Here is a 27,824-nt window from a genome sequence, read left to right on the forward strand (position 1 = left end):
ACAGTGATGCCTGTACTGATAGGCCACATCTCCTCTGAATATTAATGCAAGGAACCATACTCATTCAGAGGGAATTTTGCCTAGAATGTTGGGCTGGAATGCTCTTTTGAGGATACAGACAACACGTCATGGTTTCCCATTTATAATCAGTCAATCAAGATTCTTATAAAGCGCAACTACTCACCCGTGAGGGTCTCAAGGCACTGAGATGGGTGTGAGGGGGTTCTGCGCTTCAGTCGAAGAGCTCCCACCTGCTAAACTGATTGGCTGGAATGCTACCTGGATGAATTCCTAGTGGTTAAGGTTAATTCAAGCTTATATGATCATAACTGATTTGAAGAGTACACATTAACACATAAACCACAGAGACATATTACTGGAGAATACCTTGCAGCCCCCACAGATCAACCACCAGAGCATTCTTCTGCAGGTAATTCAGAAACTCGTGGGATGCATTCGGCGCTGTAAATTGAAGCTTATCTTCGACCCTGGGGTTTATATTTTTCCAGGCAGGCTTGGTATTAACAGTGCACGGCAGATCATACACTCTGTAGCTAAAGGAGGGAAAAGGCAAATTATATTTTTTGCAAGAACTCTAAGGCTACTGTAATGTAAAACACTGGAGCATGCAGAGCTTGTCCGAAAGTATATGCTTACCACGGTCATGAAAACTTATATTTTCCTCAATAATGAGACACAAATGACTCAAGAATAATCAGTAATGTAAATTTATTTTACAAAATAATGAATCATTAGCAGGTCGGAAATACTTTAAATTAAATATGATATCAGTCGCTTTTGCGCTAGCCTGAGAGTGATCTCACCACACCACCACAAATGAGCCATCTGTAATAAAATGAACAGATATTTATAAAGGAGCGCAGACTAGGAAGGCCAGGCCCATCCTAGGTATGATCAGTGCACAAAATCCCTGGGAATCCGACTCGGAAATCTACAGGATATTTTCAGATGTACACGCATTCATCTACACTTTCTCTTGTGATTGTCTGCTGTAGAGACAATTGGCTGAATGGGTATTACAGAAATCTACATGTGCACATTTGAATATTCCTCAACGTTTTTACAAGACTAAATTTAGATATGTGAATAATCTGGAAAAGTAATTGGGAATGTTTGTGAATGTTTGTGTGAATACACGCAACTTTACAAGGATTCGATTACGAGTCACGCGGCACTGGCTGGATGCAAACTTCGCACCACAATTATCGGCACTGGGTGGTAGTACCCACCAGTACCATGCAACTACAAGTTGAAGCCTCTGGACTAGGGAAAAACTGTGTAGATGTAGAATTATCAGGCAGAATTCACCAGTGAAAACTGTATTCTGAGAGGTTTAAGGTACGCATTAGCACCCAATCTGATCAGGCAATACATTTGTGCCCTCTGGGGCTTGTGTGAGGAAAAGGGATGGGAAGTTAGATAAGGGAAGATTAAGAAATTTCATGGTAGGTGAAGAATTGTACGCCCCCCTTTGCTGTGGAACATGGTAGCGTGAGAACGTGGGCTGAGTCGTGTCTGCTATTGCAACCCAAGCTTAAAGCAAATTTACCAGCCTGTTTTTCCAATGATCAAATCTGTCTGATGTGCCTGCACCAAGAAAAACTGGGGGTGGGAAGAACGGGCCAGGTGTGATTGAGCCACCACACTCCCAAAGAACACTCACTTTGGAACATCAATTTTTCTGCCCTTTTTCTAGAATAATGAGGGCAATTTTGAAACTTGATAGATTTCATAAAGTATTTAATGGAATTTGTGGTCAGAAAATCCTGCAAATACTGATTCTCTGTGGATTTGGGACTTTTAACAATAAATTGAACTGGTTCTCCAGAATTTTCAGGGATTCCAGCAATTGGAAATTGGACAGGGAAATATTCCTCTACAACATCAATCGCCTTTGGTGTCCCTTCGAGATGGATCTATTTGCAGACAGGCTGAATACCCAACTGACTCACTTTTTCAGCTGGTAGCCGGACCCTCAAGCTGCTGGCGTCGACACCTTCCTACAGAATTGGAGAGGTCTGAGGCCATATGCCTTCCCGCCATTTGTCATGCTGCCCAGATTCCTCTTACATACTCGGAGATTCAGAGAAACAGAAGTAGTGGTCACCCCGCTTTGGAGATCCCAGGCATAGTTCTCTGTAATTTTAGAAATGTCAATAGACTTCCCCCTATTAACCCCCCAATTCAAGACCACGGTCTTGGGCCCTCAATGAGAAATACATCCTCTAATAGAAGAAGGCTCCCTCACACTGTTGGCTTGGAAGATTTCCAGAGACACTGGGAAATCCCTGGTCTTTCGCCAAATGCTTTCAGACTCATATCTGAGTCATGGGCTTATGGCGCAAGAAAAGCTTATAGACTGGCATGGAGTAAATCGATTTGCTGGTGTTTTCAACGGGCTATCAATCCCGTTTCAACTGATGTAGTCCATGTAGTAAATTACTTTATGGAATTATTTGATTCTGGATTATCCTATGGGACAGTTAACATCTACAGGTCAGCTATTTCTGCTGATCACTCCTTAATAGACAGACTTCCTGTAGGTCAGAGCACCTTCACGAGGAAAATTATGAGAAGCATTAGGGTCCTTAAACCCCCGATCCCCAAATACACCTCCCTTTGGGATGGTGACAAATGGGGTGATAATCGTCATTTGTCACTCAAAAGACTCTCTTATAAACTCACAACCCTTCTATGCCTTGTTTCCTTTAGACGTACGTCTGATATTAGAGCTCTGGACATCAACAGTAGGGTCTATCAGCCCGAAGGAGTTTGTTTCCATATTAAAAGAAGGACTAGGACTCTTTCCTCCACCATTTTTTACCCCTACCTTCATGGTAATCCTAGATTATGCGTGGTCCAATGTTTGAAAGAATATGAAAGAAGGACCCTTAATTTTAGGAACGACGTGGTGCAACTTAATATATCTCATAGAAGTCCTCACAAAGCCGTTTCTCCCCCTACTTTAGCTAGATAGGTGAAAGATGTTATGGCTGAAGGAGGTGTGGATACCTCTGTATTTGGCTCATTCACTTAGAGGTGCCTCGGCCTCCAAAGCTTTCACCTTGGGAGGGAGCTTACAAGAAATCTTAAGGGCAGCCGACTGGTCTAACGAGGGCATGTTCCAGAGTTGCTATTTTAAACCTATGTCTAATGTGATTGACAATGTATTGAATGCACTTTAAACTTGCATAATATTGGCCTCCGTGTCATGCCATAAAATGTAGATTTTACACAGCCTACTGAAAAGAAAATCTGGATTTTATTAAAGACAAGGAGGCTAAGATTATCCCACCACTTATACCAGCCCGGGTAAACTAATCTCTTACCTATTCTTTCTTTCATAGTGACAATTTTGACCATGGATTGATTCTTTCCTCTCCTGGATGTATTCAACAGGAATTTCTTTGGATTAAAGTTTATTTCGTTTGCAGAGCCAATAAAAGAAGTAAAATGGCTGCTCGGTGCTGGATTACATAGATGTTCAGAATGTTCTCAATGTTCTAAATTCTTTCTAATTGTTGATGCTGTGTGAGCTAGCAATAAAAGGAGATTGCATAATCTTTTTTTTTTAAAAACTTTATTTTTGTGCAGGTAGAAAAAGAATACAGGTGTATCAAGCTCTCATTAGCATGTCAAACTTACATTATGACTCCATTCCACAGCCTTCACGCCCACATCCCTGGGGCCGGGCGGCGACACCTTTCTCGTCAATTAGAGTATAATTATTCCAAGGCTTACGAGCTCTTCATGTGACCCCCCAATCCTGCTTTTGTTTTCCTCCAACAACTCCCCCCCCCTCCCACCCATACATAACTACAAACTAGTAGCTTTACCCCCTCAAAGGGGTGACAGTCAGATCACATGTCCACCGAACCTATGTGTCACTTATCCATCAGTTCCCCTCGTGCATAATATATTGTTGCTTGTCTCCCCACCCATGTCTCTGTATAGCACCTCATATGTTTGGTGTCTCCGGATTCTCAGTGTCCCAGTCTTCTTTCAGGCACTGATCGCTACCAGGTGGTCTCCTACTTCCGGCTCCGCCGTCTATCCTCCTATGGGTCACTGTAGTATTCTGTGTTGTGCCCTCCGGGCACTGGTTGTTGGAACCCTGAGTGTTGGGAGTTCCGAGGCTCGAGTAGAATGCTGAGAGTTTTGTCAGTTGGATGCTTTACTTTTAGCCTGTCGCTGTGCTGCTCTTGAGCGGAATAAACTTGAACATAAGAAGCTTCCTACGTCTCTGAATCATCATTCCTACTACAGAATTGATGGCGACGATGCTCAAGAGCACAAAACGAACCTGCTGTCTCACCTCGTGAATGTGCTGAATCGGGAGTGAAGGTCGGTGTATCTCGGCACCGGCGAGGAGGAGGAGTCGCGTTTTGCCTGTAGCACATGTCCCACAGAAGAAGAAGGAGCCTGAGTGGAGCGCACGACAAAGTTCAACCCAAGATAAGTGTGCTGTTTTCCTTGTCACAGCGCGTCAAGTTGGGGGCTGAGAGCGGCTGCGCAACTGTCGTGGTTGGCGCTGGGTGTAGCGTGTGGTTGGCAGCGTTAGGCACGCTGATTTCCATCCGGCGGCCATTTTGACTGTGACGTCCGTGGTTGGCAACGCGGTCCCACGCACGCAGCGGCCATTTTAGTCAAGGAAACTTACGTGGTTGGCAAATCACGAAGAGACTTCCAAATCCTGTTCTACGCTGTTGCGCTCTACGCGCTGTGGGCAAAGTACATTTTCTACACCGGTAAACTAGTAAAAAGGCATCTACTGTTGTGTGCTACACGCTGTGGGGCAAAGAACTTTCAAAGGACAAAGAAAGTAAAAGCGCTCTCCTTCATAACGCTCTAATGTCATTTAACAGTGAGTTGGTAAAAAAAAACAATATAAAATAAAAGCCATACGAGTATTTACCATTCACTTCTGGACTCGATTATGCAATCTTTCTAGTCAGTTCACAGCACGTTCTTTGGAATACCCTACTCCTCAATCGGCACAGCGACATCACAAGACCTGTTGTCTTCTCTTATTTTCTTTCAGTCTACTTTTTCTTGCAATGCAGTCAGTTTCGCCTCCACCACCCTTCCTGGAGACACCAGGGAATCCACCAATAATTTGGAGGAAGTGGTTCGACGCCTTCGAAACCTATCTAGGTGCAATAGGCGCGTCTAGATACCGCGCAGAAAGGAAGAAGTGTCTCCTTTTGCATTCTTTGGGTTTCGAGGGCAGGGAAATCTTTAAACACCTACCCCCTATTCAAAGAAACAACGAAGATGACATCGATGAGTATGTCGAGACAAGAATGAAATTAGAGTTGAGGTTTGACGTGAAACCAAGTCTCGTTGTCATCAGACATAAGTTTTTCAAAAGGGACCAACTCCCAGGCGAAGATGTGGAAACCTATGTTTCCGTTCTGAGACAATTGAGTGCAGAGTGTGAGTTTGAAGGATTCAGAGAACAATTGATAAGGGATCAGTACATCTGTAAGTGCACTGACAAGTCGATTCAACAGAAGTTGCTCACGTTAGGGAATCCTACTCTGGAAGAAATAATCCGCACAGCCAAGAGTATTGAACTATCTAAGAAAGAGGTTAAAGAGCTTGAAAAAAAGAACGAAGAGACAGTCTCCATTGTGAGGTCCAAGGAGAACAGAGAAACCAGAACTGGTCCAAGTCAACAACCTTTTGAGAGGAACTTTTCTTCTTATCCACAACGCAACGATAGGAATCTGTTTCCTAGACGCGACATTTGTTATAGATGTGGGAATCCCTCTCACAACAAGGACAACAAGTTCTGTCCGGCTAGGAGTGCTACTTGCCGCACTTGTGGGAAATTTGGTCATTTTGCCAAAATTTGCCAAAATCCTAAGCAGGGGAATACGAGTTTGGGCAATAAGTCTCAGAGTCAGGTTAATACTACTGGTGTAGGATGTGTTGCAGAATGCAATGACTACACCAGCAGGGGGGAAGATCACATTAGTACCATTCAGGATGATCTTAGAGATATGGTTGTTGTGGTTCGTGAGGGGGAGAATTCTGTTGATGTGCCTACCAAAGTCGACAAAGACATGGTCATAGCTGTGCGTGATGATGGAGTCATTGTTGGTGACCCTGCGGATTGTGTTGATCCATATGAAAATTTTGGTGTGGGTGATAAAATCATTTCTTTATTAGTAGACTCAGGAGCTAAGGTCACCATGATCACCCAAGAACTGTTTAATGAGACTTGGCCAGGAAGAAAACTAGAACCTCCAGACAGAGCTCCTCTGTCCTTTGAGGGGCGCAGAATAGCTTTGGATGGGTATTTTGAGGATATCATTCAGTTCAGGGGGAGGAAAATTTTTGGTAAAATATACGTGGCTTGCAAGGGTCTTAACATTTTGGGTTGGTTCCATGGTGGTTTGTTTCGGTTAATATTAAGACCCGGAGCAAGAGAACAGGTTGGGATGGAAGAGGATGTTTTAATTTCAGAGAGTTTGGCAGTTGTAGAAACTGATGACTATGTGGTGGGTTTGGCCATTAAGTTTCCTTCTGTTTTCAGCAAAGGTCTAGGAACGATTAGGGGTTTCGAACACGAAATCAGAGTTAAGGAAGGGGCCATTCCAGTCAAGCATAAGGTAAGGGGTGTCCCTTTTAGTGTCAGGGATAGTCTTGAAGAGGAGCTCATGGATTTGTGTAAAAAGGGCATTATCGAACCCATCGAGTCATCGTTGTGGTTGTCTCCCCTTGTTGTCGCAAGGAAAAGGAATGGAGATTTACGTGTCTGTGTCGACTTACGCAGCCTTAACAGAAACATCTGGGTCGACTCGCACCCCTTGCCAAAGATCACCGATTTATTGTCTCAAACCAGGGGCGCTAGGTGGTTCACAAAGTTTGATCTAGCATCAGCTTACCACCAGGTGGTGTTGAGTGAGTCCTCTAGGCACTTAACTGCTTTCGTTTCGCCTTTTGGCAGCTTCCAATACTGTAGAATGCCCTTTGGTCTTGCCTCTGCGGCAGCAGTTTTTCAGAGGTTAATGAGTCAGATGTTCAAGGACACTCCCGGAGTGATCGTTTTTCAAGACGATGTCTTAATTTTTGGGCAGAACAAAGCGGAACATGATGTTTCTTTGAGTCAGGTGTTAGGCATTATGCAAAGTAAAGGCGTCGTTCTAAAAAGGGAGAAATGTGTTTTCCTCAAAGAGAAAATGGAATTTCTTGGGCATGTAGTTTCTCACAAGGGGGTTGAACCACGTCCAGGGTTAGTAAAAGCCATTGTCGATGCCTCTCCTCCCCTGGATAAACCTGGTTTGAAATCCTTTATAGGGTTGAGTGAATTCTACTCTAGATTCATCAAGGGTTACGCGTCAAAAATTCAACCTTTAACCAACATGCTCAAGAAAAATGTACCTTTTGTGTGGAATGAGAATTGTGATGAGATTTTTCGCTGGATCAAGTCTCAGCTTGTGAGTGATAGTGTTCTCAGAGCTTTTGACCCAAATAAGGAATGTGTGGTGACTGTTGACGCTAGCGGGTTTGGTCTAGGGGCTGTGCTCACCCAGAAGGATGGTCAGGTTGATAACACCATAGCTTATGCGTCAAGAGTTTTGCGTGGTGCAGAGATGAATTTCTCGGTCATCGAGAAAGAGTTATTGGCCTGCTGGTGGGCAGTCAGGAAATTCAATTCCTTTCTCTGGGGCAGTCATTTCACTATACGCACAGATCACAGTCCTTTGGTCTCAATCTTGTCTGGTGAAAAAATTAAAGAGCACACCCCTAGAATTGCAAGGTTGTCGACCAAGCTTCTACAGTATGATTTTGACATAACCTATTTGCCTGGAGCAAAAAATGTCAGGGCAGACTATTTCTCACGCTTTCCTATCTCTGGTGATGACTCCGAGGTTGAGAGGGAAGATGATCAGGAGGATTGTTTTGTTGCGGCATTAGACTTAGAAGGCATGTGTGCTGTGAATGAAACTGAGTGGAGGGGAGAATTGGCAAAGGATGTCATCCTTGCTCGTGTCATTGAATTTTTGAAGTCTGGTTGGCCGAGGGAGAAGTATGTCTCTGGACCTTTTTAGACGTATGTTAAAGTTGCTGAAGAACTCACCGTAGAGGATGGTATTCTTTTGCGATGTGGTAGACTTGTTCCTCCGGAGAGTTTGAGGGAACGTCTTATGGATGGTGCACATGAAGGTCACTTAGGGAAAACCTTCACCAAACGCAGGTTGCGAGATGTTTTTTGGTGGCCACAAATGGATGCGTGTGTTGATTCAATGATTGATGGTTGTGTTATATGCAACAATTCAGACAAATGTCTAAAAGTGAGGACGCCCCCCCTGGTGCCGGTTCAACTTCCAGAAAGAGCTTGGGAAAAGATTGGAGTTGACCTGGTGGGACCCTTTAACCTCTTACCACCCACCTCAAGATATGCTATCGTGGCCATTGATTATTATTCCAAGTGGCCTGAGGTTCGGTTCATCAATGAGCCCTCCTCCGCTAATGTCATTTTGTTCCTGAAAGATATCTTTCTTAGAGAGGGATTTCCTTCGTGTATCATGACCGACAATGGGGTACAGTTCGTTAGTTCTGATTTCGAGTCTTTTCTTACCCAGAGTGGTGTCTCTCACAAGAAGAGTTCTTTGTACCATCCCCAGTCCAATGGACTTGTCGAGAGAATGAACCGTGTGTTGAATAACTGTGTGCAATGGGCCTTTGCCAGTAAGTGTGTGTTGGAAAACGCTGTTCGCTCCATGCTATGGTTTTACCGTACGACCGCACATTCTTCCACTGGTTTCTCCCCTTTTGAACTTCTAAGGGGGAGGAAACCGTCGACTAAGATTTGTCCTGGTTGGATGTCCAAGTGGGTCAAGATGAATGTCATAGATGGCATTGATGGTCTTGTGAGAGAAAATGTTAACAAAGCACAGGCTAGGCAGAAGAGCCATTTTGATGAGAGGAAAAAAGTGGTGTCTGATGGTATCTGTGTTGGTGATGTCGTTCGCATTAAGAATCCTGCTCATGTCACCAAAGGCAGGAGTAAATTCTCTGAACCGTTTGTTGTCAACAAGGTTTGTGGCAATGCTGTGCAAGTTAACAACAACCATTGGTGGAATGTCTGTAAGGTTGTCAAAGTTAAAATTGCCTCCCCTGAATCCACCAATTCTGGCAACATATGTTGTAATGAAGATCTGTCGCCCACACTTCGCAGGAGTTTAAGAGTACCCAGGATTCCTGTCAGGTTCAGATAGTTCTGTTTTTCCTCACCCTGCTATGTGAGGTGCTTCCCCTGTTTCGTGTTTTGTCTGGTTTCCTTTCTTCTCTTGTACTTCCTTTTCCCTTACTTCTTGCTTTTCCTTTACTTCTTTGTTTCTTCCTGTCTGTCTCTTAACTCTTTGCTTCTCTTCTTTTTGTTTGCAGAAATGAGGATAATGTAGTATTCTGTGTTGTGCCCTCCGGGCACTGGTTGTTGGAACCCTGAGTGTTGGGAGTTCCGAGGCTCGAGTAGAATGCTGAGAGTTTTGTCAGTTGGATGCTTTACTTTTAGCCTGTCGCTGTGCTGCTCTTGAGCGGAATAAACTTGAACATAAGAAGCTTCCTACGTCTCTGAATCATCATTCCTACTACAGTCACCTTCTATTGCCCCACTTCTAGGCCATGGTATTGTCTCCATTTATTCCATACCTTTCGAAATTTCTTGGGACATCCTCTAGCTTTGTACGTCACTCGTTCTGCTGCCATATAGAGGTCTAGCCCTCTCCTCCACTCCTCTATTTCCGGCCTCTCAGCCACCCCCCAGTATTTCGCAATGTTCCTTTTCGCCACTACTAGTGCCAGCACCAGGAAAATGATATGCGGGCGTGGCAGATCTACTTCAGTCACCATTCCTAGTAGCGCCAGTTTCGGGTCCAGTGTTAGCTCTATTCCCAGTACCTCCCCCAATTCAGTGAAGATGTGAGACCAATATATTTGTATTTTTTCACATGACCAGATAGTGTGGTAGAAATCCCCCTGTTCGGATCTGCATCGAAGACATGTGGCGTCTGTTATCCTACCCATTTTGAGGAGACGCCTCCTATCAAAATATGTCCTGTGTAGCACATTTAATTGTATCAGCCTCAGCCGTGACTTAATGACCACTTCTCGGGGGTGCATCAGTATCAGCTCCTAGTCTAAGTCTTCTAATTCCCCCACTTCCGCCTCCCATACACCTCTGAGTTTCGCCAGATTACCCAACATATTATTTGTGAGTGTTTTGTATGTGAGGGATACTGCCTGGTGTACCATTTGTTCCTGTAGGAGTCTCCCTTCTAGAGGTGAATATTCCGGTATATCCTGTAGTGATATCTTCTGTGCTTTCCAGGCATGTACTAGCTGCAAGTGTTTGTATTGTTGTGTGCGGTGTAATCCAAACTCCGCCTGTAGCATCGCGAATGTCTTCAGCTCACGTTTCCTTATCACATCCCCAATAGTAGATATCCCTATGTCATCCCACCTTTGGAAGCCTTTTAGTTTTTGAAATTCCGTGAACCATTTGCAGTGCCATAGTGGTGTCTGACGTGTTGGTCTCTCCTCCCACCCCGTGGATCTCGTGGCCCGTGTCCATGCTCGTATCGTAATCATAGTAGCGGGCAAGAGCGTTCTCCCTGCCTTCCCCCCATACAGATAGTGAAGTACATTGTGTGTGGACAATTTATGCCTTTCCAGTGCATACGTCGGGTGGTCCGCTGGTGCATGTAACCAGTCATTTATGGGGGTCAGGTGTTCCGCCCAGTAGTATGCCTCCAGGTTCGGCAATGAAATCCCTCCACTATATTGGTGTCGTTGGAGTGTCTGGAGTGCGATGCGTGGTTGTTTGCCTAACCATAGGAATGATCGCATGTCTGCGTGGATTCTGGTGATAGTGTTAGTCGGGAGCGGATAGTACTCATTTTGAAGTGCGTAGAGGAATTTGGGTAGGGTAATCATTTTATACATCGCCGCCCTTCCCAGTAGGGTAAGCGGTAACTGTCTCCATCTCGTCATGTCTTCTACTGCCTCTTTCATTATTCGTTCCACATTTTTCTGGAATGAGAGCTTCTTGTCCAGGGTGATATAAATCCCAAGGTACTGGAACCCCTCCGACGTGGTGAGTAGGCGGTCCGGTAGAGCTACTCCCTGCACTGCTCCCCGCGGCGTGTACAGGACTGATTTATGCCAGTTGATGGTGTGGCCCGCCATTGCCCCAAAGCCCTCTAACTCTCTGAACAACGTCCCTACTGAGACCTCTGGGTTCGTAACATATAACAATACATCGTCGGCATATAATGAAATTTTTTCCTGGGTACCCCCTAACTCATTCCACGTGAAGCCATGGATCTCCGGGTTTTGTCGAATTTTGGCTGCCAATATTTCTATTGTGAGTGTGAAGAGTAGAGGTGACAGCAGGCATCCTTGTCTGGTGCCTCTCTCTACTTGGAATTCGCGCGATAAGCATCCATTCACTCGTACACGTGCCTTCGGCGTAGTGTACAGCAGCCTTATCCAGTTCTGAAAGTGTGGGCCAAAACCAAACCGACGCAATACCGCCATGAGAAAGGGCCAGTGTACTGCGTCGAACGCTTTTTCAGCGTCCAAGGACATGAACCAGTGCGGCTCCGTCCTATCTTTTACTTCTTGGAGCCAGTTGTGTGTCCGTCGGAGGTTGAGCTTTGTCGCTCTATCCGGCAAAAACCCGGATTGGTCTGTGTGTATAAGGTCTGGAATGACTGTCCTTAGGCGCGCCGCTAGAATCGTAGCTAGCACGAGGCACATTCCTCCTCCGGCTCGCCCTGTTTGTATATCGGCACTATGGTTGCCAATGCTAGATCTCGTGGGAGTCTCCCCGTCTCGTAGGCTTCGACATATAGAGCCAAGAGGTGACGTGTCAGCAAGTCGGCTGTTTTTTTAAAGAATTCTGCTGAGAACCCGTTGGGTCCTGGTGTTTTCCCCGTTTTTAATTTATTAATGGCCACAGTTATCTCGTCCAGTGTGATTCCCGCCTCTAGTGGGGCGCTGAGTTCTACATCTAGGAATGGGATATCCACATTTTCCATATATTGTATGGCCTCGTCCACTGTCCCGAGGTCTCTTCCTCTATAGAAGTTCTCATAGTGCAATGCAAAAGCCTCCGCTATGCCCTTGTCGGTAGTTTCCAGGCCTCCCTCATCCCTCCTGATTTTTTCCACCCACCGTGCTGCTCGTTCTTTCCTGCTAAGCCATACGAGAAGCTTGCCTGACTTGTCACCTACATCATATAGGCGGTGTACCATTGCTAGCGATTGCGTCTTTGCCTCATTAGAGACCAGTTCTCTATACTCCCTTTGTTTGTCGTGCAACTGCCTCAGTAAACCTTCCCCTTTGTTTATATGGTAGTCCCTTTCTAGATTCAGGATTTCAATTTCTAACGCTGTTGCCTCCCTGTGTTGTTTGTTTCGCTCGTCTCTCAGTCTCCCTTTAATTCTGTCTCTCAACACAGGTTTCATGGCCTCCCAGAAGGTGACCCTGGAGTCTACTGAACCCTCGTTCTCCGCTACGTACACTTTTATGTCTGCCCTCAGTCCTCGTATTATCTCTGAGGTTTGAATGTCCCATGCTGCCAAGCGCCATTCCGTCTCTCGCCTTTCCGTGTTTTTCCCTAATTTCGCATATAGGGGTGAGTGATCCGATATTCCCCTTGCTTTGTACGTGAACTCATCTCCCTCCGACAGGTATTGCCTTGCCACAAAAATGTAGTCTAACCTGGAGAAGGCTTTATGTGCCCCTGAATAAAAGGAGAACGACTCCTGTGTCGGGTGTCGCCATCTCCACGTGTCAGTGAGTCCAATTTCTGCCATGTATTTTGCCAGCGCTGTTTGTGTCCCCCCTCTGCGTGTTGCTCCTGAGCGATCTAATTCTTCCGACATTACGTCATTGAAGTCCCCCCCCACTATTTGCATCGTGTCTGCCGTTTCCAGTAGGATGGATGCCACCTCTCTGAGTGTGCGTGATTGGAGTTTTGGCGGGGCATATACTGAGACAACTGTCATGCTTAGTCTATTCCATGTCCCCTGAATTCCCACATAAGTACCTTGTGGATCGCTCCATGTGCGTGTTACGTTAAAGGGGTGCGCTTTGTTAATTAGTATTGCGACTCCCCTGGCGCCCGACGTGTAGCCCGCGTGTGTCAAGACTTTGTATCTCCCCCTCGCTATGAATGTACATTTTCCCTCCCTAAGGTGCGTTTCCTGCAGGAGAATAAGGTCCGGGGCGACCCTCTTGATGGATGAATTTACTAATCCTATCTTTATTTTGGACCCTAAACCATTAACATTCCAGGTCAAAATGGAGATCCCCTGTGTATTCTGTTCGTGGTCGTCAGTGTACCTGCCATACTGTGCAGCTCTTCTGGAGATCCGTAGCTGTGTGTGACTATGTTGATTCTCATGCATCTGACTGTGTACCTTTGTGTGCTCCCATTTCCAACGACCCCCCCAACTTCCCCAACTTGTTGAAACTCCTCTGCACCCTCTCCCACCCCCCACCCCACCTCTCTCCCCTTCCAGACTCGTCCTCATCAAGGGTCAAGCTGTCAGTAGAAGTCGGTCTGTCGCCCCCCCTCTCCCCCCGCTATTTAACTATGTCCCACAAGATCCGCCTATATCAGCCTGTGATGTATCCCCCAAGCTGGGTTTGTATCCCGGCTATGGTATATACCACTCCCTGAGCGTGTGTTAAGGCGGCGGAAGAACTGTCAAACTAATGAGTAAACTATTCCTGAAAACAGAAAAGGTTAACAAAAGAAAAAGAAACAACAACTAAAAGGGTGGTGGCCACTTGCGTGTCATGTCTGTTTCCCGGCCGACAATCCAATCGTCCACTTCTTCCAGGTTCACGAGTGTGAGTCTTGTGTAGTCGGTACTGTGCTGCAGTTCTTGTCGGATATGTCCTGTTCCAACTGTCGTATCTCTGTTTCTAATGGGTGTAAGGAACGTTGGTCACTGTCCCACACCTCGTCATCCACGTCGGAGTCCCTGATGTGTTCCCTTTCACCCTCCGAACAGGCCTGGTCCCGGGACCCCTTCGGCGACATGTTTGCCGTTCTCGACGTCCCCGGTGATTCAGATCTACCTCTCCTGGATCCCGCCGATGTGCGTGACTGGTATGGGGTTCCTGTGTATCTCGAGTATAGTCTCCTGGATTTCCTCCTCTGCTGTTTTGGAGAGCCCCACTGCGCCTTTTCTTGTGCTGCCTTTACCAGTTCCTCTCTCCCTGCCGTTTCTCGACCATTAAGGATCGGTTGCTCCTCCAGCCATTGCCATGCTTCCTCCGGGTGATTAAAGAAGTGCGCCTTATCTTTGTAGATGACTTTGAGTTTTGCCGGGAAGAGCAACCTGTACGTAATGTTCAATGATCTCAATTTGACTTTCACCGAGTCGAAGGAGCGCCGCTGCTTCTGGACTTCTTGGCTATAGTCTGGAAAAATCATTATATTAGTGTTCTCCACTCGGATTTCGCCCATCTTCCTCGCTTCTCGTAATATTAAGTCTCTGTCAGCGAAATTCAGGAAGCGCACGATTACTGGTCTGGGTCTTGCGCCCTCCGGAGGTTTCGCTAGGAGCGCCCTGTGCGCTCTCTCGATCACAAAGCATGAGGAGAAACGGGCTCCTGGGAAGGTGTCCGTGAGCCATTTGTGCAGGAATGTCGCCATATTGGTCCCCTCGATTCCCTCTCTAAAGCCTACGAATCGGAGGTTGTTACGTCTTGCCCTGTTTTCTGCGTCGTCCACCTTCCAGAGTAGCTGTCTGTGGGACGCCTGAAGCTCAGCCATGTCTCTTCGGATTGTCGTTATCGAGTCTTCGGCCTCACCAATGGCGTTTCAGTCTCGGACACTCTGGCGGAGAGGTTCTTGAAATCCTGGCGCAGGAGCGTGACCTCCGAGCCCACTTCCCCAATTTTCACCTCCAATGCTGCTCGGGATTCCTGTATGTCAGATCTAGATGCCTGGATCGCTGCAAGTAGCCTGTCCGTGTCGGTGGCCCCCTCCGCTGCTGGGCCCGGGTCGTCTTTGGATGTTTTTGGCGCCGTGAAGACGTCCAGAGTGCCTTGTTTGGGATTCTTGGGTGGGGGGTCTTTCTTCCCCATCGTCACTGATTTAGTGGTGTGCCCTGCATCGAAGGGTGTAGGCAGAAGTATCTTGGCTGCCCCCTCGTATTATGCCCCACAGGGATCCAATTGAGCCGGGCGCTGTCTGCCTTATGTCAGATATCTTTTACCGACTCTGCTACGGATTAGCCCCGCCGTTAACGTCTCTGGATGACTCTTCCGAGTGGTGTATTGGCTTGGCACTCCGTTTCTTCCCCGTCTATCTGGCAATGTATATTCCGGTTGTGCGCCCCCTCCTGGTCTCTTGCGCCGCCCGTACCGCCGCCCCTTGTAACTGCTCCAGTCGGTTTGCGGCGCCTTCTCTCAAATGTACACGGGTCGGTCCCACTCTACGTAGTGGTATTTCTAGTGAGACCCCTATGAGCCTCTGGCTTCCTTGCCGTTGGTCGCAGTCTCAGCCCACCACCAGGCCCGTGCTGTTGCTGTAGTCCCAGCACCCCCTCCTCAGGGTTTCAACCGTTCACTGTTTAATTCCTGCGTTGTCAGAGGGCTTCCCCTCCCAGCTCTAGCGGTCCGCTTTAGCAGTTTTGCCCCAGTGTGGTCAGAGTTCGCCTCCCTAGGGTTTGCGTGTTGGCAGGGGCATGGCGGTATGCAGTGCTGTTCGTGGGCTTACCCCTGTGTGCTGGTCCGCGGGTACCCGGGAGGCCTGACGTCCACGCAGGTGGTGAGAGCGGGGGGGGGGTGTCTGCCACAATCTCCCCTTGTTGTATTTTAGAGTCGCCGGCTCCCGTGCACTTGGCCGTGTAGTTCTTCTTCTCGGGTCTCGCACAGCTCACTCACAGCGACCGGCAGAGGCCGCGGCCGCCATATTGGTAAGGGTCGGCTACCTCTGGGTTCTCGGCTTCTGTGTCTCTCCCGCTCTGGCCGCACCCTATGTACCTCGTCTGGGCCGTCGCTGCAGTCGGCGCGGGCAGGGAACCACTCTCTCTTGCCGTTGGCTCCTCTGGGCTCCGCTCCAGTCGTCAGTTGGGAGCGGCGGCCGCCATCTTGTGTAAGGGCGTCCCGTGCCCCGGTGTCATCCGATGCTCCCGGTACACTCTGTTTGTGGCCCGGGCCCCTCTTATGCCCAGGTTATGATGTCGTCAAACGGGGCACCCTCCGACTCCGGTCACTCTGCACCCCACGCCCTCAGAGCAGACGTCTCCGCCAGTGCGCCTCCACCCTACTTCGGGTCCTTGTCCGTCAGGCGTTCCGGTGAGCACAAGGGTGTTCGTGGCACTCTGGGCTTGTCGGGCTTAAGTGTCTGTTCGCGCCGCTCTCCTCCCATGCAGTCTCATGTGCCCGGCAAGATGTTTCGTCTGCCCACAGTCCTCACACCGAGCCGCCATCTTGCCTGGCGTTCTCTTCTCCACCACGGACGCTGTGTAGAGCTCGGCTTATCTCTCTCCGGAGGCTCAGTTTTTGCACTCTGGACCGCTCGTTCCCCTCCAGGCGTTCCCCGACAGTCTGTGGGTGGTTTTTCGCTAGTGGTGGTGCAAAATTAAGTCGGATATTTAGACGTGGGCCGGGAGCTCCCGGGAGCCACGTCTAGTCCTGCGTGCTGCTGGCCACGCCCCGAGATTGCATAATCTTAGCCTCCGTGTCTTTAATAAAATCCAGATTTTCTTTTCAGTAGGCTGTGGAAAATCTACATTCTCTGTGGATTTGGGACTTTTAACAATAAATTGAACTCACGCAGTTGTAAGTAAGACTTAGACTGTCAGTTATTTGCTGGTTTAGAGACTTGAACTCACCGATGTCAAGATACTGTCCAGTGTCCAGACACATCCCTAGGATTGGTGGCCCTATGTACGAAACCCCCACCCAGCCCACTTTTTGGTCTCATCTGGAATCTTGTTTGCTGCATACACACCCACTTCCAGGCCATTACATTGGAGGTGGAGAAGGACCAGACAATCCATGGCCACTGATGGTTCAGGCTAGATATAGTATCGATCTATTGTGCTTTGGACTGTCTGTATGATTTGAACCATAAGGGGACTTTTCTGATGTAGGCCTTTCTAAGAGACACCTTGAGAATGATAAAAGCATTAGTCTGACTAGAGGCTTTCTCTCATGTAGGCCCTCAGCTACCAACTGGCTCTATGTCAGTAGAATATTCAAACCCAGAATGTCTTCAGACTTCTTACTGCAAGTACGAGAGCCAGGCCTGCCTTTGGCCTTAGAACATGGTCATACAATACTTGCAGGAGAACTAAGGGCTGGAATTTAAGAACCCCGCTACCCATCAGGGTGCTAGTCGGCTCTTTAAGAAAGAAATCAAACTGTTCATGCTTGCCGAATCAATCACACAAATTGATGTTTTTCTAGTCAATTCGCGGGCTGGAATAGTGCAGCTGACAACTCTCAGAATATTTCTGTGGAACATTTCTGGATGAGCTCTCTGAAATCCGCCAGGAAAAGACCACCACTGCTATTTAGTAATATTGGTTGTGAAAAAGTGTTTTGGTTCATATGTGACTATCTATTTTCCATAGTGGGTGACAGAGTGCAAGGTGAGTTCAAGTTGTTCTTTGTTCTGATGTGTCAGGTGACTCTTCATAGTACACATCTCATCTTTAACTTTCAGTGTCTTGTACCATCAAGATCCAAAAGTCCAGTCCATGGCTAGAGCACGCCCAACTATTTTTATTTCCTGTTTAGAGTTCATGTTGGAGGATATTCTTTAAAAGAGTTCCTCAAGGCGTTGTCCATTTTCCTTACCTGCTGGGAACTCAGGTCACCTAACGCATAATGATTTCCGTCCTCATGGAAGACTTTCTACCAGTAGCACCATTCCCAAAGACAAATGTAGTTGATCCTAAATGGCTTTTGTTAAATGAGTGGAGATGGGTATCAAGCTTTTGGTAAAAGACTGGTGATATTTCTGTTTATTACTTCAGAAATGAATTTGTGGGGCTAACTTGTGTCAAATGCAACTTTATAGTATATAAGTATTAAATTGCACACCTAAAGATTTCATATTTTTTAAACCAGTTTTCCAGATGAATGCCCTGGATGTGAAATTTCTGTATCATTGATTGTGACCACATTTTGCACACACCCACAACTCTAATGTTTTTAGAAATTGATGTACCCTTTTAAAGGAATTAAATAAAATGTTGATCTTCTCATATTCAAAGAGTGTCAGGCTTGTTGGTTGTGTAACAAATTACCAGGCATAGTCCAGAATAAATATTTGCCATATGTTGCAAAGCTGGAAGCAAGTGCATTAATCATGTTTAAATGGAAGTAACCTCCTCCTTCGACAGGTTAACTGGATTAATACAATGGCAATGGTTATGTAAAAATAATATCTCAATGCACTGACAAACAGAAGGTTAATGAATTTTGAAAGCTGATAGGGACTGTTTGATTTGTTTATAGAACACTCATAGGTTGAGGATTGGCAATTTATTCATCCAATGAAGGAAAGTATTGAAGGATGGTTTTGCAGATGCTTTACTGGACATTAAATATCAACATTGAATAAAATGTCATCAATTTTGTCTAGTGTTTTGCACTGTATTTATATTCTTGACTAATACCCAAAGAAAGATTTGCGGCGTTATGCCACGTTCAATAGGAGCACATTTAATGATCTCGAAGACTTGGCAGGGGAGAATTGAATCAACCCACTGGATATAGAAGCAGCGATTACAGCTACTACATGTTTGGGGCTGTGCCAAAGAATGCACAAGCTGCTGCATTCTGAAGCATTTGCAAGAGAAAGAGCGATGTCTGCTCTCTCTTCCTCAGTCTGCAGTTTAATCTTTTCTAACTCATTTTGCAACCAGGCCGTGAAATCTAGTCAAAGATAACTCTCAGGAGACGCTGATGATTGTAGAGGTGTCTTTATTAACTGCACCAAGAAACACCCCAGCCACAGCTGTCTTTACCCTTTCTTCTTAGCCCTGGTCACTTAAAAAAGCTCAACATTGAACCCTCTGGCATTAACATTTTAAATACAGCAGCATGCCCTTTGGACAATGGGTGAGGGGACAATACCATTCGGCAAGGGGATGGATGGGGAAGGGAGTGGGGACACATCTATGGGAAGATACCACATGCAAGATTTGAAACCCGGCATCTAACATGTATTGCGTGACAATCATAGTAGGCTTGGTACAATCCTAGTAGATGCCTCATTAAAGTATAATAAGAACACCATTTATCCTGCACTTTCGAAGGAATTTGCCCTGCAGATGCTAATTTTCCAGAATATGTCTGCCTACCTGCTGATAAGAGCTTGAAGGGTTAGATATCACTTTTTTTTTTTAACAAAGTTTGATTAGATGAGTGAAAGGGTTACACAGCTTCATGCCTACAACCAATCACGTGGCCGGCAGTGCTCAATAGTTATACATGTCATCAGGCTCAGAAAGAACAATAAATGCTCGGTGACACAGCAAGCCGTCTACAACCGCTCAGGGCCGGCCCCGTCTCAATGGAAACAACAGTTGAGAATCACACATGTGCATGATAAAACCCAAACAAAGAAGAAAAAGTGCGTTGTACACAGAAGCACCCTGTCAAACCCAAGGCTAGGAAGTTACAATCAGCAGGTGGTGATCAATTTGTCTTCACACAGTGACCCCCATCAAACAATATGTTTAGGCATACATAGAAATAAACATGGAGGAAGAAAAAGAGGAGCGTCCGGGAGCCTCGACAATGCAATATATCCCACCAGGGTGTAGCAGAACACTCAAATCAGCCAAGTGGTACTGTGCATGCAAGAAAGGCTCCCAATGTGTCCAATGACATGTGAAGGGTATGCAGCTATCTAGGCACTAGCACTCGATTGGTCGTCTGCCTCAGCACAAGTCAGTAAATAAGCTGCGAATGGCGCCCATATATCTCTGGGCCGAGAATTGCTAGGTAGAAGCTCAGCATAAATCGCGGATTGTTCCTGGCAGTGAATCATGTCGGCGAGCCAATCCTTAAATTTCGGTGCTCTGCTCCTGCCCCACTTGCAGGCTATGCGGCGTTTGGCCATTAGCAAAGCGAGTGCTATCGGGACCTGTTTGACATAGCTTAGCAGTGCGATTAGGGGCGTGGTCTCAATATGTGTATTGGTTATTTGGTGAAGGGCCGTGAAAACATGACCCCAATACTCAAATATGGGAAGACATTCCCAGGCTAAGTGCAGAAAATCAGCTTGCGGCGCGCGGCATCTTTCGCAGTGATCTCGCAGCTGGTGTCTGTGCATACTAACCGGAGTGCAGTATAACCTATGCAAGTATTTGTAATGTAATATCCTTAATCGACTGCTAGCAGATACACGCTCAGTTTGTGAGCAACAATATTCCCACTGCTCTTCTGTTCTGGCGGTACCTAGTTCAGCCTCCCATTTAATCCGGGACGGCGAGTCTGTTGTCGTGGGTCTTGTGTGCGTGATTCAATAAATCAGTGAGACCAGTCGTCTAGGTGAGCATTGTTTCAACATTGCGTGCAATGGAGGGAGCACTGAGAGCTCAGCTGGAAAGTCAGCATGCAGCGCCCTCATGCCTTGTTTAAGTCTGATATACAGGAAACTGTCCAGTGAAGTATGGTATGTATTCCTAAACATCTCATCCGACTCCTTGAATGTACCATCAGTGTAGAGATGTCCCCAAGTTACAGACATGCGCGGCTGCATCTTATGGAAGACAGCCTCCTGTAAAAGTGGCATGTCTGGGTGATAGGCTAGGGGGAGCAACAGCGAATATAACAAGGGGAGATCAAACAGGATCGTTAGTTGTTTCCACGCCGTGATAGTGGCGTTGACTGTAGTCTGCGTATGCTCACGAGCATATAGACCGCCCCCTCTATTGGAACCGGGTGTAGTAGCCTGTGATCAGCCGCAAATTGTGGCATGTATTTGGGCTGTCGAATCCAAAAGTATAAATAGCGCGCTTGAGCGCTAAGGTAATAAAGTTCCAAATCAGGAAGGCCTAACCCTGCCGCAGAATAAGGCCTAGTGAGTATTGACCATTTCAATCTAGCACGTTTGCCGCCCCATACCAGCCTGCTCAGTTCTGATCGGAGGGACGTAAAGAAGTGTCTCCCAGGGAAATAAGGAATATTGAGGATAAAGTAAAGTAATTGTGGTAAAATTACCATCTTAATCAAGGATGCTCTACCTGCCATAGAAAGCGGGAGAGTTATCCAGCGGTCAACCCATTCTGTGAGACGTGATATTGCCACTCCATAATGGAGTCTCATGAGCTCCTCCTTGTCCCTAGTGATTTTGATGCCCAGGTATCGCAAGTAACCATCACATAACTCCAATGGATAGTCCAAAGGGAAACGAGTCACCGCGTCGGTCAACGGGAAGAAACAGAACTTACTCCAATTAATCTGAACATCAGACAGACGCCCAAAGGTCACAAATTCTCTCAGCAGAGTGTTTAATTTGCACTGAGGGTCCTGAACATACAAAGTAATGTCATCAGCATACATGGATGTTAATATCTGCCGCATGTTGCAACGAAGAGTCAAATCATTGTGGCGTTGTCGTAGGCGTGCCGCCAAAGGTTCTGTGGCGAGAGCAAACAAGAGCAGGGACAGTGGGCACTCCTGACGCGTGCCCCTGGTGATCAAACATTTTTGTGAGAGCTTTCCATTGATCAGTATCTTTGCACCAGGCTGATGATACAACAGACGTATCCATGATAAAAACAAAGGGGGGAGCCCACGCGTTTTAGTATTCTAAAAACGAATGGTCACTCGAGCGAATCAAAAGCTTTTGTTGCGTCCAAAAAAACCGCTGCAAACGGTAGCTCAGGACCCACATTATGCAGCAACGTGAAGAGGGTCCTCAGGTTATGGGAGGTGGATCTGCCAGGGACGAATCCAGATTGATCTGGTAATATCAGGTGGTCCAGCAATAGACTTACTCGATTGGCGATGAGTTTGGCCAAGATCTTGGCATCGCAATTTAGAAGGGAAAGGGGTTGATATGACCCACATAGATGAGCAGGCTTATCCGGTTTTAGCAAAGAAATGATGAGTGCCTCCCTCATAGAGGCCGGGAGCGAACCCAAGTCTAGCGATTCCTCATACACTTCACGTAGAATGGGGGCCATTAATTCTATATAAGTTTTATCAAATTCAACGGGTATACCATCCATCCCTGTGGCCTTACCCGACTGGAGGCCCATTATGGCCTCACGCATTTCATCTAATTCAAAGGGCGTGCATATAAACTCCTGATGCACATCACTGAGCCATCCGAGCGCTATGTCCCCTAGGTACGTATCTAGATCTAGATCTAGATCTTCGGAGCTAGAGGTCGTGTACAGAGCTTCATAGTGGTCAGTAAACTCACCAATAATGCTCCTGGTATCAAAATGACGCTCGCCATCTGGTCCCTCTATTTCCAACACAACAAAGCTAGAATGTCGGGGACGCCGGATCACAACCACCAAGGCCTTGCCAGGGTGCTCCCCCTCTCCATAACAGCGTGCCTGCCAGTGCTTTCCCCTGAAGCGTGTTTCTCTCTGTTGTGCCTCTTCCATATATTCATTAAGCGTGGATCGTAATTTTTGTCTGCGTTTCACCATCTGGTGTGCGCCTCAAAGTAGCCTCCATTTCCTGTAGCTCCCGCTCTATTCTAGACAGAGTATTAAGAATATCTTTGAGAATCCCTGCCCCCTTAGAGATGCAGTAGCCTCTGATAGTGACCTTGAAAGCTTCCCAGATCGTGTTGGCATCTTGAACTGACCCCTTGTTCCTCTCAAAGAAGTCCTGCACTTCTTTGCGCAGTTCCTCCTGGAAGACTATATCGGAAAGCATGCGCGTGTTCTGTCGCCATGTGCTGCGCGGAGGGCTGAAGTCTGCGTATGAAAATGCAAGCCTAACAGGGGCGTGGTCAGAATACGTCCTTGGCAAGTGATGAGCCTGGCACAGAGCAGGGCCAAGACCTCTAGAAATAAGCCAAAGATCCAGTCGGGCCCAAGTGGCGGCATAGGGCGTGAAGTGCGTACCCTCCCTTTCCAAGGGATGCATGTGTCGCCAGGCATCTACCAACTGATTATCCGCTATAATGTCCTTAAGCAGCGAACCAGATTTAGTGCGATGGCGTGGGGCAGGGTGTGATCTGTCCAGAGCTGGCGCATATGTGACGTTAAAGTCACCCCCCATATAATGTGTGTGGACCCTATGTGCCTTATTGCCTCCCATAGGGATGAGAAAAAGTCGGGGTTGTCTACATTCGGCCCATAGCAACACACTAACGTAACCGACTCAAGTCCTAGACATCCCCAGAGTATGCAGTACCGTCCCTGATCGTCACTAGCCGAACCGATCAGGTGAAAGGGAACTTGCTTCTTGATTAGGATCGTGGTGCCCCTAGCGTAAGAGGAATAAGAGGAGAAGATGCTATGTGCAGCCCATCAGGACGCAAAGGTGGTGGGCCTCAGAGGTGAGAAATGTGTTTCTTGCAGCATGGCTATATGAGTGTGGTGTCTGTCTAGGTATGCCAATAACTGACGCTTTTTCCTAGGGTCCCCAAGCCCCCTGACATTCAACGTGAGTACATTTAGTCGTGTGCCTGTGTCGTTAGCCATGTAACTTCAGGGTATGTGTAAGAGCTAATAGGGTGTATAGTGCAGCACCTGCTCTGCGGAGTTCGAAATATACCACTTGCTTCCGTGTAACAACCTTACTCTTGTATACCACAACTAGGACAAGCCCGCCTTTCCCCCCCATCCCACCCCCCTCCCACTGAAGCAACCCCAACTCGCCAGTATAGAAACCCCTCCCAACCCTCCCTACCCACCCAATCCAGCAAACACAAAGAAAAAACCTTACCAGCTCTTGTTGCCAGGCAATTAGGGGGGAATACCCTTTGGAGGCCATCTAGGCGGCCACACAAACCACCCCGTGCCCTCGGAGCTCGTGTAAAAAAACACTGCAGCTCCAACAAGCAACTGAGGTGCCCAGCGAGTCATCTGCCGGCATCCCCAAGGGAAACCCCACTTTCACTAGCACACAATTGAATCAGCAGCTGTAACACTGTAAATGGACCATGCCTACAGGAGTCAATGTGCAAGGCAAGTTCAACACAGATCAGAGCACCTTACTGTTCCTCCTCGCCTGCTCCCTCCATCGGCGAGTGCCGTCCATCCCCATCACCCTCCACAGGGCGTGTGTCGAAGATGTTTGAGAAAATCCTCCACCTGCTGCGGTTTTGTGAAAAAACGCTGTCGACCCTGGTGGGTCACTCGTAACCGCGCCGGGTACAGGAGAGCATAGTCGATCTGGGCTTTGCCCAGTTTAGCTTTGACTTCCAGGAATTTCCGCTGTTCTTCCTGAACCACGGGGGTGAAGTCGGGGAACATGGTGAAGGAGTTTCCCTCGTAGGATAATGACTGCTTGCCACGGGCTGCCCGCACAGCAACACCTCGGTCTCTGTAGTTCAAAAGCCTGGCTATGATGAGTCTCGGAGTCGCGCCAGGTGTGGGTCTAGGGCCTAGCGACCTGTGCGCTTGCTCAACGATGAACTGGGAGGAGAAGGCCTCAGAGCCCACTGCAGCCAACAGAAGCTTCTCTACATAGTCCTCCATGCGACCGGTGTTTGTGGATTCTGGAAGGCCTATGATACTTACGTTGTTCCTTTGACTCCTCGCTTCCAAACCCTCGTTCTTGGAAGCAATGACGCGGAGTAGATTGTCCATCCGCGATAGTTGAGAAGTATGCCTGGCCACAACGTAGTCCGAGTCCGAAATTCGCAGCCCTGCTTCCGTGATGCGCTCCTCATGAGCATCCATTTTGTAGGCAATAGCATCCATGCGGGAGAACAGCCTGTCGACCTTGTCTGCTGTTGTTGCAAAACCCTGGCGTACCTCCCGCAGAATGTCCTGTACCACCGGGGGCTGTACCGTCGTGGCATCCGCCGATACAGCAGTGGCCAGGGCGACAGGTGGATCTTGCCCCGTCCGGGCATGTCTCTTGGGAGCGTCAAAGTTTATCTTGGGCTGCCTAGCATCCATTTTGCCCATGTCGGCGTGTAGGCAAGCCTGAGGATCAGTGCCTAGCAAGGGCAGGGGCGAGCACGTATTTCCGCCTTAATGGGTGGGGGAGCGTGGCCTATGGGCAAAAAGTGACCAACGTGTGTCCTAATGTTCAGGATGTGCCGCCTCACCAATAACCCTTGTTAACGGCCGATGCGTGGGCATGGGGCACACCACCGAAATCCAATATGTCCCCGGCCTATTCAAGGCGCTCTGAAAGGTGGCAGCAGGGGCCCAGGCGCACAGCTCAGCAGCCTCCCCTCAATGAAAGGCCTCCTCCACAATAGCGTAGGACCGAGGGTCTCATCTTGACAGGTAGACACCCCAGGGGTGATCAGGCGGGCAGCCAGGTGTGTGAAAAAACGGCATGCAGCAGGCCCGGCCACAGACGCTTCAAGCAGCCGGTCTGGATGACGGAAGGGGGCCCTCAAGACAACAGGTCAGAAGCTCCTTAATGTCCCTCAATAGCAGTCCCAAATGCCAGCAGCAGGGGGAGGGAGGGAGCAAGTGCCCCCGCGTCCAGCGCCCACGATGTTAAGAAGGGCCAGAGGAGTTGCGGGGGCGACGGTGGAGATCCCCCTCCTTACCGCCGAGTTCTGTAGGTCGTTCCGCTTCCCCTGGTGGCACTACGGGTCCGGGGGAGGTCTCCAGCGGGTGTCGCAGCAGCTGTGCATCCCTGGGTCCCAACGCGCTGCAGTTAGGATGATCAAGGCGTGGGGTCAGTCAGCGCGCGGCCTACCACCATATGGGCCGCCGCGGTCTTGCGTAATCTTCAGGGCCGCTCTGGATTGTCGGGCCGATATTAGGAGTCAGACAGCTCCGATCCGGCTGAAACTCGCTCTCTAGGTTCCCCTGGTCTCATAAGCGAATCACCTTTGGTAGGGGCCTCGGGGTGCCGAATTTAAGGAGATTTAGTGGATAGTTATCGCCGGGCGGCGAGAGCCTCACTCAATGGCGGCCATTCACCAGTGCACCACCTAGCGCTTCGGGTTAGATATCTCTGTATCGAAGTTACAGTAACTTTGCATTCCATACATCATCGACCTACCACTACATTGCTTGGTAAGCAAATATTTGTATAAACTTCTCTCAGTTTTAACTTGGGAGAGAAGTGGAGATAAGTGCAATATTTATATTCTTTTTTTAAATGTATTAGTTTAATGCAAATATTTATATTCTTACCTTACAAAATAGAAGTAGGACAATGAAGTCTGTATGATATTTTAGCAAGGGAGTTTATTGTATGCAACATTCTGGCCTTCCATTCTTAAAGGTTTGTTCCGTGTTTCAACACTGGCTACCCATTTGTTTTTTTTTGTTGGTTTTTTTTTTATCCTCATTTTGCGATTATGTGTGTAAGGAGTTTCGGGAGTCTGTTGTTCCAACGTTCTATGCCGTCACTGCCCCATGATTAACGTACTAGTTTGGGGAATATCCCTTTGTTTGTTGTTTCCAAACAGGTTTCTCCTTTGTCCTTTACCATAGTCAATAATTCTGTTACGAAGGGGGGGATCCAGCCTTCCTGGCTACTCAGCAGAGATGGTTTCCGCCTGAATTATTGCCATTGCTTTAATCATAGGATTTAGATTCCGGATCCATACAAAAGGTGTTAGTTAACTGTTTGGAAGTACTGTTCCCATATTTCCCAGTAGTTTGATTTTTTGCTGGTGTTCCCTTTCCTATCAAGTTTGTTAATTTTTAATGTGGAGTTTAGACAATTCGTGTGTAAAGGAGGTGCTGGATTAACCCCATTTATACAAATCTCTCTCCTTGCTAGCAGTATCAACACAAACAGAAGCATTTCCTGTTTTTTGTCAACTTACTCATATCTGTGTCGTTAGTAAAAAAAATCCCAAAAATAATAGGAGTTATACTTACATCTATTTGATTTCCCAATACCATGCTTATCGTCTTACCAACTTCATGCCAGAAGGGGATGAGTGAGGGCATGTTTGGAACATGTGGATATCATCCGCCTTCTCCATTCCACATTTGGGGCAGGATTTTATGTTTGCTCCTTTACATTTTGATCATCTTTTTAGGGTCCAGTATGCCCTATGAATTGTGAGCAAGTGATTCCTTTTCAAGGTGGCTGGTTTTATGGTGGACCAGCATTTTTCTAGAGATTTTTGCCAGATAGTTTGTAGGTCTAATTCAGGCATATCTTTCCTCTGTGTTGTTTCAGGGACTAGACATTCTTCCTCTCCGGCCACAATGAGAGCCTAATACCATCTAGATATTTCCTTTTTTAATTGGTGTGGCTTTTATCATTTCCTTCTCTAAGTCTTCGTTACCCATTTTATTTTCTGTTAGGGATTTTGGCCCAGCTGGTCAGTTGATAATATTTAAATTTAGATAAGGTTAATTTGGTAGTTGAGGATATTTGGTCCCACGTGATTATGGAATTTTCTAAAAACAGTTGTCCCCAGCTTTTAATTCTTGCTGCTTTTAGTGGTAAGGCCAAAGAGTCTTTTAAACAGTCTGGTGTGCATGGAGAGTCTCATATCGGGCCATAGTGCTGTAGTACGGTATATTTACTGTGTTTCTGATTTGATACCATAGTTTTGCAGCACTGTATAAAATCTTTAGTTTTATCTTTTTGAAAAAATTTGGATGACCAAAGTTAAATAGGAAATGGTCTATTTTGCCTGTCATGTTCTGTAGGAAATCTGGGTAGGATTGGTA

General features: G+C 47.2%; 1 protein-coding gene across 1 annotated transcript in view; it reads right to left on the reverse strand.

Moving 5' to 3' along the window:
* Nucleotides 1-27,824, reverse strand: part of LOC147708518 (kinesin-like protein KIF28) — a 685,351-nt gene that overhangs the window by 166,530 nt on the left and 490,997 nt on the right. Inside the window, exon 18 of the mRNA XM_086927203.1 lies at nucleotides 388-554. Coding sequence (XP_086783329.1) covers nucleotides 388-554 — 167 coding nt within the window. The remainder of the gene's footprint in view (nucleotides 1-387; nucleotides 555-27,824) is intronic.

This window comes from Lissotriton vulgaris, chromosome 6 (genome assembly GCF_964263255.1).
Source record: "Lissotriton vulgaris chromosome 6, aLisVul1.2, whole genome shotgun sequence".
Classification (NCBI taxonomy): Eukaryota; Metazoa; Chordata; class Amphibia; order Caudata; family Salamandridae; genus Lissotriton; species Lissotriton vulgaris.